General features: G+C 42.6%; 1 protein-coding gene across 2 annotated transcripts in view; it reads right to left on the minus strand.

Annotated features, from left to right (window-relative positions):
• Positions 1 to 221: 221 nt before the first annotated feature.
• The window catches only part of LOC147711646 (beta-microseminoprotein-like), an 86,485-nt gene continuing 73,709 nt past the window's right edge, over positions 222 to 12,997 (minus strand). Inside the window, exon 4 of one of the 2 annotated variants that reach the window (XM_086920215.1) lies at positions 222 to 433. In XM_086920215.1, the coding sequence (XP_086776341.1) occupies positions 304 to 433 (130 nt within the window). In that variant the 3' untranslated portion in view covers positions 222 to 303. The remainder of the gene's footprint in view (positions 434 to 12,997) is intronic. The other variant, XR_015295713.1, reaches the window with a different exon arrangement.

Raw genomic sequence — 12,997 nt, forward strand, 5'->3', positions numbered from 1 at the left:
CGTTTTATGGGCTCAGGTGAGTATGGTAAAACGAGCAGGTGAGCCTGCACTCTGTTAGAGTCCCAGACCCTGCTGAACTTCTGTTCTGAACAGATCAAGTAGCAAATCTTCAATATTGGACAGAGCATATGTATTTTAAATGTTAAAACAGAACTTTCTTATATTTTTATTAAATTATTATTATCGTAGAATGACATTACATACAAGAAAAAAAATTGATTCCTCAAAATAATTACTGTATTTATCAGCAAAGTGAATCATCAAAGTTGTAAAAGGGGAAAGAGTGAGAGCGAAGTCTTGATTTTAACCATTGTAGCTATGGACATCGCAGTTTACGGCAAAATCGTCTTTTCTCACAGTGACGAATTTGCAGAGCCTCGGATCAAATATTGTTATGCAAAGCTGCTCATCAAACGACGAGGGCATTCCGAACCTGAAATCGAAAATAAAAAATAACTTACTATTCAGAAATGTCAGCAATACTGATAAATTATTGACTTCTATATCTCATGTCTTTAAATCTCGATCACCGTAACCGAGATTTACCAAGAAGTTGGTAAAACGGGAAGGCCAACAAATGGGGGATTCAATAACATGGCTGTCCAATGAAGCAAATCAGAAGTAAGCATTTCATGTAAAGGTGATGCTTTGCCACACACTGTTATTAGGCAGATTTTCTTTTTGCAAGACTGCAGTATTGTGATGTTAATTTCCTGTTGTTTCACTCGTGTAAGAGAGGAGAAAAATACTGACCCAGTTGTGATTTTCTACTGGTTTTTATACCAGCTTAAACATCAGGTGTTTTACAGCCAGATTCATCAAACCGAAATCGGCTCGCAAAGGGCAGATTCTGAGAATCTGGCCCTTTGCGAGCGCTATTTTTGCATTTGGGATTCGTCATCCCAAATGTAAAAATCGCAATTCTGGAAATCGCAAAATTGCGATTAATTGCAATTAAGGAATCTCAATTTGAGATTCCTTAAATGTAATTCATGAACCATTTTAAAATTGCGAAATCGCAATCTGGGGACGCTATTTACTGCGAAGTCCAACTACGTGGTAAATAGAAAAAACTTAGAAAAATGCACTTTAGTGCATTTTTCTAAGTTGTATGTTACACACACACATGTCCTTTGGACATGTGTGTGCGCAACACCAGTGTACATTACCATTTCAGGGGTGCTAAAGGGTGACCTTTGGATACCCTGGCACCCTTGAAAATGCTTCCTTATTTGCGATTCGCTAATTGCGAATCGCAAATAAGGAATGACTCCCCATTCCTTATGTGCGATTAGCAATTAGTGAATCGCAAATAAGGAAGCAGTAGAAATCGCATAAAATATTGCGATTTCTACATGCATCCCGTTTTGCGAGTCTTTAATAGCGAATCCTTAACCCCTTCAATGTGGCCGCGATTCTGTGCCTGTGCGGCAGAATCGGGAGTGGACGGGTTCATGACGGCCCCCCGCCGTCATCAGCACACGAGCACCGTAGTGCATGATGGCTGGGGGGCGTCATCAGCATGGAAGGGGTTAAAATTCGCTATTAAGGACTCGCAAAACATGACCATGATGAATCTGGGGGATAGTGTCTTATTACTCGTTATTTAAAGACCAGTATTCAAAGTCTACTGAAAGTGATGAATACTCATGCTTATCTGAATTCTGAACAAGCGTCTTATTTTTGTAAACTTCATTTAGTAGGAAAAGATGTGTTACCTTTAAACCTTTCATGGGCAATAGGAACATTAGTTGTATATAAGAACAACTTAATTAATAGGAGTTGTCAAGACATTTTATTTATTAAACATATCTTAAAAAATGCAACATTTATACATACATAAAGGTGCTTCAAGATAACGGTTTTCACCTATTGGTCTGCTAAATTGTCATTCACCTTTTGTTTTTCCTCACCACAGTATAGAGCAGGCATCCTCAACTAGTAGCTAGTGAGCTACTGCTAGCTCTCCATCTACTTATAAGTAGCTCTCCTACTAGAATTAGCTGAATTAATATATATGCATCACAAAATTGAAAAGTGTGTATTCGGGATGAAATTGTGTGTATTTTCATATTTGGAGAAAAATTGTTGGATTTCTCAAATATATTTAATAAGCTGATATTTAAGTGATAAATCACAAGGCATTAGGGAGACTTATTACTAATGTTAAAACATTGGTGCCAGGGAATCGCGGCTATGGCTGTCATGTATTACCATTGTAGATTCAGTCGAAGAATACCATTTTTCTATTAGTCATTGAAAACCATAAACATTATGAAAAAATACAATTAACTACAAAACAATTGCAAAAAAAGGCAGGAAGGGAGAGTATTAAAAGCAATCAGGCACCTCAAAATCAACATCTAAAAAAAAAACAGGGCGTCATTATTATATGGTCAGGGAGACGACTTCAGACCAATGGTCATCGACACCAAGATACCATGGCACGCACAAGGGGCCACCATGTTTAGATTCATGTGAAATTTTATATGTACCTACATTTAAGGCATCTAAAAAATATTGATTCCATATAACACTTGTGTGCGAAATAGCATGAAATATCAGATCATAATAACATCAGAACTCAGCATTCCAGGAAAGGGAAACCAATGAGCCCAGATTCTCTCTAGCAGCCCGCCATGCTGATACTATGGCGTAGGGTTAACAGCCCTGAGCTGCGTGCAAAATTACACAGAAAGTGCTATAGTGCTGCAATTCAAACTTAGGGGGATCGGATCACCTATCAGCCAACCATAAAAGTACAGTTAATCAGTAGTGCTTAGGATAGATGTCTGGCCTTACGGGATAGGGAGTCGATGGGCACAGGTTCCCCATAGTAGCCCACCATAATATGGGTGGATTCTATGGACTCTTGATGAGCCTCTCTTGGTTAACAGCCTTGGCCCCAGCTGATCTTGGGAATTCACCTAAACGAGGGTCTTGAAAGAGTCCAAAACGTGCCCCATACGGATGTTGAGCCTTGTGTTCATTGGGTCCATTTACTCAATTGCTGTTGACCTACATGTCCTGATCCCTAATGCATTAAATTCGATCTTCGACAGCTCTCCATTGGTGCCCTAGTGCAGGGCAAGTACAAAGGACGTGCAGCAGCATTTCATCTGTCTAGTGACACAAGCAACATTTCAGGTCACCCCTTTGACATTCTTCCTGCCATTTTGGTATACAGTCCAAAGTCGGGATTTCATCACGCCTCAGCTGCAGTAGTTTCTGCTTGATCTTCAGGGAGTAAGTAGACTACAGTAGGGCAAACTTCTTTCAGTAGTCATATGATTTCAATACCAGCCACCCTTGTGAATGTTTGGCCACTTCCCCTTTATCTTCCAGCCAGCATTGCAGCCTAATGGATGTGTGTACTGCCCCTTTGAATACTTGGGTGGATATGGCTAAGCTCCATAGTCCACTGACGCCAAAGTTTTCTATACTCGTTTGATACATGTTTTATATTCACCCTTTCCTCTTTGATGTTGATTTCAGACCAAATTAGGCTAGCCAATGAACATTCGGCAACTGATCTTAGCAAGGGACTGTTTTGTCAATGAGATCTGCAGCCTTACTTGGGGTGGTGATGGCAACCGTGTCTGATGTACTGAAGTGATTTTGTGGGTAAGCTTGCATGGAGTGTCTACTTATGTAATCTTTCCTGACATGATCACTATTACCACACTAAAAATATCAGTAGTTTGGTATGATTTTCATTGAATATGAGCAGATCTTGTTACAGAAAAGGTTGGAGACACCTGCTGTAGAACATGGGAAAGTAGTTCAGCCCACTTCCGGTTAATACCAGGCCTTTCACGCACAAATGTCTATCAGCAAGCACCCATAAAAACTGGGGTTTGCCTTACGTTAACTTACTTTCTGTCTCAGCAACTCAACTGCATGGTCTGTGGAGCAAGAGTGGAGGGTGCATTTCTCATATTTGAGGTCCTAGGTATTATTGTGGTGTTTGCTGTGAATTAATCTTTTTATTAAAACAATATTTTTAAAAACAAATGCCATTTGTTAACTATACTAGCCTTGCACCAGTCCTTTAAAAAAAATATATAACAGTGTTTTACGCATACTATGTTTGTGTACTTGCTTTCCAAAATGTGCACTGTAGTTTCTCATATTTTCCATACCTCTCGATTCATTAACGCTTGATTAATCTATTGAAGTCAAGTTGTGCAACGCATATCTGAGCACTTCACGCTTTTGTACTCTTTTCCTTTCCAGGGTCCTACATGTATGGTCATGAATGTCAATTCACCCAAATGCTAGAGGTAGCGAAGTGACATCAAACACCCTTTGACCACCCCTCACAATGACATCACAGGAAGTGATGTCATATGAACATTGACCATGATGACACTAATGGTGTTTTGAAAATATGCAATAAGTGTAAGTAGAATAACAAGAAATTTAACAACATAGAGAAAAACTAGTTTAGTTACTACCCATATATTAACGAGGGTGCTTTTATGACATGTTTTGGTGCACCCATTGCCTTGGGGCAGCTAGTGAACCTTTTAACACACAGGGCAAATGGAGATGATAACATACGTGTGTATGTAAATCCTGAATATAGCTGTACCATATTTACAAAAAACAGATTGTCAAAGCACCAACAATTGTTTATAAAAATAAAAGGCCTCTACTTTACTAGCTACATAAATGGTACTTATGCTATTGACCTCACTAAGTCAGACTCAGGTGTGCAAATAACTAACAATGAAGTCCAAAATCTTTCGTACATAAAATACCACTGTGTTTAGATCTCCATGTTATGTGGAACTGCAGCACCTTGCCGCCTAAGAGTGTTGAACTGTTAGGGATTTTATTCAGGCACCAGAGAGCAGTACGACCTTCTCTTTCTGAATCATTTTCTTATTTTTGCTTTACAGTAAGTTACTATGTAAGAGCTCTGCTACATAGCCCTGACTCGATAGTACATATTAGTGAGTACTATTTATTTGTGTTTTATTTAATCATATTTCAAAACTCTCATCCCCTGCTAGTAGGGCAGCAATCTGGCAGAATTTTGTACCAGCATGACCAGTATTTTCTAGTCCCAGAGGGTCCAAGAATTAGGAAAATCACCCTAAACTGGTATTTTTTCCCTTATCGGTGCATACTGAAAACTGTGAATTTATAGAAGAAAACATTTTACAATGACCTATACATTAGCCTTTATGATCATTGACTGATAATTAAAGTAAGCAAAGACCGCAAGGCCATGTTAAAAATGAAAAAGTTCTACTATAATATCTGGGCCTTTATTGTTTCTTAAAATATAAACATTTGGCTGGTATTTTCCTCTACTAAAGGTTACAATCCTACCTCCTAGACTAAACCTTAAATGCTTTTGTAACATGGAATCACTCCATTACCCTTTGCACCTTATTCCTGATCCACAACTCATGCTGTTCCATCACTGACACAAGACAGAGCTGTCTGGGTTTGCGTCAATCCTAACCCATTGCATTTCCTCCTATTATGGAATTGACGCCCACACATAGCTCTTCTCTTGTACTTCCGCATCACTGCATTCAAATGCATTAGTCACCCATTTAGAGCGCCCTCGGAGCACCCATGATACCCGCTTAACGAACTACTGCATACCCATCGAGCGTACTGGCAAGGAGTGCGCTTTGCTGCTTGAGAGCCTGTTAGAATCTCAAAAATATTCAACTATGATCCCTCTCATTGATTCACATTACAAATTCGATCAACAACTCTGTCTATAGTAACCTAGCTAAGGTGCCACATGGCCTGGGCTTCCATTAAGCCAGGCCGGGCCTCTCCCTCCATTGCACCACGTGGTAGGTCAGAGCGTGGTGGGTGATAGTCCAGCAGTGCCCTCACCTTGAGTGTATTCGTTAAAGCTTCACAATCTATGTGGACCATTTTTGCTGCTTTGCAAAAAACGATCAACACAATTTATGGCCCAAAAAAGCGTTGTTCCATTCCTGGCTAATCAAGCAGCAGAGATGTAAACATTGTTTTCACTAGTACAAAATTAGTGGATTTAGTTTAAGGGCTATGATCCCATAAACCGTATTGCCAAATTGTTAAAATTGGCGTGATACTGAGCATATTCTCATAGGTCTCCTTACAATTAGAAATGGGCCTACCTTCTGTATTACAAATAACGCAAAAAAGTCTTTCGTGTTGGTAGTAACAAATATAAAATGCTAGAAAATAGTAACAAAAGTGGGTGAGAAAAATAAGAGTGTGCTGTTAAGGCAGATCAGTAGGTTAACAGGGTTGTTGCATTAATGTATGTGCTAATTGCCAGGGAAAGACTCAAATCTCGTCACTGCTGCTAATTCAGCCTTAAATTTTTCCGAGCATAATGACATGATTATGTTATACTTTGGCTAATAAACACCTGCTGTATGTGGCTATATAGATTTTAAAGTTCAAGAATTGAAATGGAACGGCACTATTTACGCATACCATTGTGTAAAAAAGTGGGCTTGTGTCTAAAGTCATAGTTATGTACCTATACGACTACGGCATGCTGATTCTGACTAACTTAACATGAGGCAGTTCCTTGGTTGTTGTTGCTTGCCGGTAACATCAGCGTTCCGTCGGTCGGCAGCAGCGATATTTCTAAGCTTCCCTCTGACATCGTGGTGGCACAAACAGACGGAGGTGCACAAACAGACGGGGTGCGCAAACAGACGGGGTGCGCAAACAGACGGGGTGCGCAAAAGGTCAAAACACCGCCAGTGCGCCACTTCACTATAACTATGCAGTCTCCCCTCCAATTGTGTGTGGTGTTTCCAAATCTTTAAAATGCTCCTGGTTGATTCGCTGCAAGAGACTGTCAATTTCAATTTAATAGACTTTTTAGCTAATTTATGTAGGGTTACCTCCTATTTTTATTCTCTTAGCATTTAAATGTTGGCATGCCTATTGTAATGTAATGTAATGTAAAAAGGATTTGTAGAGCGCTGCGTTCACCGGACGGTTTCTTGGCGCTGATCACTAAACCAGGGGGAGGCAGAGGGGGGAGAAAGAGGAACCTTATGTATAAGCACCGCGGAAAAGGTGAGTTTTTAGGAGAGACCTAAAGTGAGGGTGGGAAGAGGAGAGTCTGAGGTCCAATGGAAGAGAGTTCCAGAGTGAGGGGGCCAGGAAAGAGAATCTAAGGCCTCCGTGCTTTTTACGCCTAAACCTAGGAGTCTGGAGGAGAGCGTGATGGGAAGAACGGAGGTGTCTGGAGGGGGCGTACGGGTGGAGAAGAGACCAGATGAAAGAGGGGCCGATGCCGGCCAGAGATTTATGGGTAAGGCAGCCAAGTTTAAACTTGCAGCGTTCCGACACAGGAAGCCAGTGAAGGGCTTTGAGGAGGGGACGGACGTGGTGATGTTTTGGTTGACGATAGATTAGGCGGGCGGCCTGATTCTGAATTAACTGAAGTCTCTTCATTTGGTATTGCGGAATGCCTGCGTATAGGGCATTGGCGTAGTCGATCCGGGAGATGACTAAAGCCAACAATGCCAGGGTGAGAGCTTCAGTGGTCAGGAAGTGAGCAATTTTTCGAATTTTTCGGAGCTGATGGAAGCAGGAGGATACTGTGGCACTGACCTGATGATTCATGGAAAGATCCTGTGAGATGTAGACCCCCAGGCTTTTTACTTTATCAGCGGGACTAGGGGGGGGGCCAAGGGAGAGGGGCCAGAAAGTAGAGTTCCAGGGATTGGCTGGGCCTCCGACAAGAACGAGCTCCGTCTTGTCGGGGTTAAGCTTGAGGTGGTGAGCGCCCATCCAGTCGCTGATATGACAGAGGGTGGACTGGAAATCCTGGGCCGGTTTTGAAATGCTGTTTTTATATCTTGCATATCGAATAAAAGCTTTTCAACCAACCATAAAACATATCCTGCATAAACATCCGAGGCATAAACACATTATGCATAAGTACCATAACATCACATTAGGCATCACAATACAGGCCTAACACCTTACACATTGGGTATCACATTAGGGCTTTACGCCCTACCAATCATCAAACTGACCCCAGGCCAACTGGCCTTTCTAGCGGGCCCAAGATGCCCTTTATCCAAAATTGTCAGGGCATCCAAGGGGCGCAAGGCACTGGGGGTGGGGGATTATAACTCACCCCCTCCTCATCATGAAGTGAAAATGCCCCCGATCGGCACTCGTAGTGCCCAGCACCAACAGTGCCTCCTGACCTCAAAAAGAAATGCCCCTGTTGCAGCTGCCCTGTATCCGGAGGGGCAGCTGTAGGAAACTGGCTTGGGCACCATGGTGCCACTAAAACCCCACTCCGGGACTTTAAGAACAGAATTGCCCCCAACGTTGGAGCGGCCCGCTCTCCTGCGGGTCCACTCAGGGAAACAGACACTAATACCACGGTGCCTCGTGAGCACCGACAATGCACAGATTCGAGCCCCACTCACCGGGCTCTCTAGGGACTCCTCCAGTTTCCATGGGGGCTACGCTCTTCTTCCTCAGGTCTTCCTCTTGTCACCGGCAATCTCTGCGGGCCTTCCCCCCCTTCTACCAGGTGGGGAAGGACTGGAATTTTTATGTAATGGCATACACCCAGGCAGACTTGAAACACAAAAGCTGGCTAAATGGTCAAGATAATAACATAAATGTGTACCAGATAAAAAGTAATGCAATGGACTGGAATGATATCAAAAATAATTGAAATTTAATAGATGAATACACTTATCACATAAAATACATAAAAAAATTCATGTGGCTATTATTTAAATATATATTAGAAGCACATCATGATACATAAAAAAAGGATCTTTCTTTTTCCTTTTTATGAAGAATAGGGCTGTGTGTCAACGCGTTTCGACAAAGTCTTTTGTCTTCATCAGGACTAGTAGATAGTCAGCCACTCTTTCTAAGAGATATTTTTGATCAAAGAGGTTCAGTGTAGATGAAGGGAGTAAGGCACCTTCCCTTTATTAACTGGATTCGGTATGTGATATCTGTTAAAACAGTGTTCACTGCGGCCTTCTTACTTCTACCTTCACCCACTACTCGATATTTCTTTAAATGGGGAGAAGAGATTCCAGGATACGTTTACCGGTATGGCGGTAAGGTATATTTAGTAATATGATACGCTGTTGGTCCGTATAGCTTGCGCTCTTGTATACTGTTTTTGAAACGCCATTCGACTAACCCGAACCGCTGAAGGAGGAAGACACATTTCGAGCAGCAGCACGCTCATCCAAACGTGTATGCATCACGGCTACCGCGTGCACCCCAGCCGACGTACGCCTCATCCGCTTTGCAGCCATCAAGCCATCAAGCTGAAAAGAGCGGTTATATGAATTACATCACTGCGCAATATTTATACAGCATTTTCTTTTGTCTGCCCTTGGCTCAGGACTTGGGTGAACCAGCCTGGCTGGATCTGTTTTTTTGTGGAGCACTCTGTTTACAGAGCTCATCTTCCCTATTGTCAGGTGGGGGCTCGTCATCAGACACACCACAGGGGGCGGAGCCAACATTCACCCAGTCAGGCACAGACCTATTCAGGGTCAAGGGACTACTCCTCCCCCTACTCCAAATGCAGATCCCCTATTCAGCCTAGCACTGACTCACCATGCCCTCCCTGGAGCCACACACACCTTACCAGCCCCTGTAACTCCAAAGCCAGACATGCAATCCACATCAGGCAGGCAGACACATAGAACACAGAAATGCCAACTTCTAAAAGTGGTACATCTAAAATAGGTATAATAATAAATCTACGCACACTGTTGCAAAGCATATATTATCACTATTCCAAACATACCAAACTTGACCACGCTGCTCCTCTCATATCAGGAATTAACACTGAAACACTTATCCGGGAATCCCCAATGCATTCCTATGAGAGGGCAGCCTCACAGCAGTGAGAAACCAAAAATGGCTGTTTGTCACTACCAGGACATGTCGCACACTGAAGGTACATGTCCTACCTTTTAACCACCATACACCTGCCCATAGTGGTGACTGACATGCAGTAAAAGGGGGGTCACAGACATGGCACACACTTTAGGTGTCACGTCACAGCGGCCGTAACACAGCGTGCACAGGCCCTGCAATCGCAAAGGCCTGAGACAGGTTTGAAAGGCTACTTTGGTGGGTGACAGAATCAGAGCTGCAAGCCCACCAGTAGCATTTGAATTACCAGCCCCAGGTATATGAGATACCACTTTACCAGAGACTGACAGGTACATTAAATAAGCCAAACAGGTGTAGACCAATCTTACCATGTTTATCACAGAGAGCACACACACTTTACACTGGACAGCAGTGCTAAAGTTCCCAGAGTCCTAAACCCACCAACACCATGTCAGAAAAATGCTAGGAGGAAGGCAAAAAGTTCAGGATGACCCTGCAAAAAGGTTCAAGTCCAACACCCCTATATAGATTTTATCGTTCACATTTTCCTATGAATATGATTTATCAATTAGGGGTTTTCCCAACCACAGGCTTGTGGTTCGCCTCTTTGCCACCTTGTCACTGTGATGGGATTTCCTGCCAAACTATTAAGCACTTTAGATTATTCTGCCCACACTACATAGCTTATAGATCCCAATTCTTATGACCAATGAAAGGTCTTTTAACTCGCATCTTGAAGGCTTGACTTTCTTGCAGGGCTTAGAGTCATCATTGATCTGTTTCACTGTTTTAAATTTCATAAGTCAGGACCGGAGACTGAGAAAATGGTACCCATCATGGACTTAAACGGCCTTGTGAGGTCCCATGATTTGTTGTGATTGGATATTAAATAGTAATTTTACTATCCTTTTATTATATATGACTGAGTCAAAGAAACAGAACCTCTAACTAAACAACTTAGGCAATGGAGGACATATTTTTAAATGGTTATCGTTTGTACCAGACAAGAGCAATTGCGTCACCCTCAGGAAGAGCTAAAGGGGGTGTAATAACACTGATCACCAACACATTGTCCTTAACACATTGTCCTTAAAAGTTAAGGTTTTGGAAGGTAATAGCCCATACTTTTACCTTCTTATTCTGGAATCTCCCTATAAAGATTTTTGGATTCTAATAATTCAATACTCAATTTAAAGATTTTAGCGATCATGCCATATTGTTCTCTGAGATCCTTCAGGTACCCAGGGTTGTGATGACTCCCAAGAAAGTGGACAAGCCAACATTAGCCTGGAAAAATGAATACAAACATAGGTGGGCTCAAGTGGATAAACAAAAGCTGGTTCCTGAAATATTTAGAAGCACCCTTGATACTATTAAAAGTTGCCTGAACTCTGCTATCGCAACACAATCTCTGGTTTTGTCCTTTGTAGCACTCCTAGAATCCATAAGGAATGCACTTACTAGGAATAAAACTAGGAATAACACTATGAAAGCAGGAAAGGATAAGGGTTAGTTTGACTTCTCTTGCTCTAAAAAAAGGAACGCTCGTATTATAGCCCTGGGAAATATTCCAAGAAATATACCAACAAGTGCTACCCTTCGCAGGGAATATAAACAGGCTAGGAAGAACAGAGAGCAGGCGCTAAAAGAAGAGATATGGGCTAAACTAGAGAATGCCTCAGCTCTGGGAAACTCAGTGGAATTTTGGGGAATAATAAATGGACCCCACTTTAAAACAAACAATTCTTTCCCCAAACGATCTTCCGCCTTCACATAAAAATATCCCAGGTTATGCAAATGGGAAATACCTTTTCTTCTCGATTAGAGAAATTAGGGCAGGGTTAGAAGCCTGTAGCGCTGGGAAAGTGTCAGGGCCCGACGGTGTCCCCATAGTAATTTTCCAAGAAAATAAGGACGTATGGTTCCCTTTATTAACTAACTTGTTTAATAAAATCGTCATTGCTGGCCTCCACCCTCTTGGAACACAAGTATCATTGTTCCGATTCATAAAAAGGGTGATAAAGGTAACACGAAAAATGACTGACCAATCTTAATTGATATGATAGCCAAACTTATGGGCCGTCTTCTAATGTCAAGACTGGAGGTAAGGGCAAAGGAAAGAACATCTTAATGGAGTCCCAATATGGGCTTTCAAGAGGGTAGGGGAAAAATGGACCAGTGCCTATATCTCTCCCTGATTACGGACAAATATGTCAGGGCCAAGGGTGGGAAAATCTATCTTGCACTTATGAACTGATCCGCAGCCTTCGACTGCGTGTCCCACCGTATACTGTATGTATGTATGTATAGGCATTTATATAGCGCACTACTTACCCGGAGGGTCCCAAGGCGCTTCGACCACTGCGAAACCCTTCCTGGCTTCCCTGAGAGATGGTCCCTTAATGGGTATCTCCAGGGTGAGACCAGGCATCCCCGGCGGTCTGGTGGGGCCGTTAGTGAAGATGAGGCAAGCTAATGCCCAGAGTTGCCGAGTGTGATCGTTGATCAGAGTGGGCACCGAGGCGAGAGAATTATCGAGTCCGCTGACCCTGGTCCAGAAACCTGCCGCGCCGGGAATCGAACCCTGGTCCCGGGCCGTCCTCTGCTCTCAGGTCTGCCGCCTCTAACCAGTGAGCCACACTACTTCACACACTGGCATATAATGGAGGAGATGGGAATTGACAAGGCGATACTTGATTTATCCGTCAATTATACTCAAATGCCTCCTCATCGGTTCGTTATGGGAGAGACAGGGAGTGAATCCAGTTATTTAAGCTCCTTAGAGGGGTATGGCAGGGCTGCGTCCTTGCACCGTTTCTTTTTTCAATCTACACAAACGATATATGTAAACATCTCGAGGATGCAGCCCCGGATGTTCCCATTTCTATAAACCATCACGATTACCAATTTTAGCTTATGCAGATGACGCTGTTTTGATGGCCCGAATAGGGATGGGGCTCCATCGTCTGATATCGGCCTACTCGTCTTTTATGTACTCACTGTACCTACAGGCCAACCAGTCAAAATCATTCATAATTGTGGCTGGGGTAGGGAAACGTGAAAAAACTCCATCCTTTACTGAATCTGGGAAAATTGAAGTAGTGGAGTCTTTTCCCTA

This window comes from Lissotriton vulgaris, chromosome 5 (genome assembly GCF_964263255.1).
Source record: "Lissotriton vulgaris chromosome 5, aLisVul1.2, whole genome shotgun sequence".
In the NCBI taxonomy this organism is placed as follows: Eukaryota; Metazoa; Chordata; class Amphibia; order Caudata; family Salamandridae; genus Lissotriton; species Lissotriton vulgaris.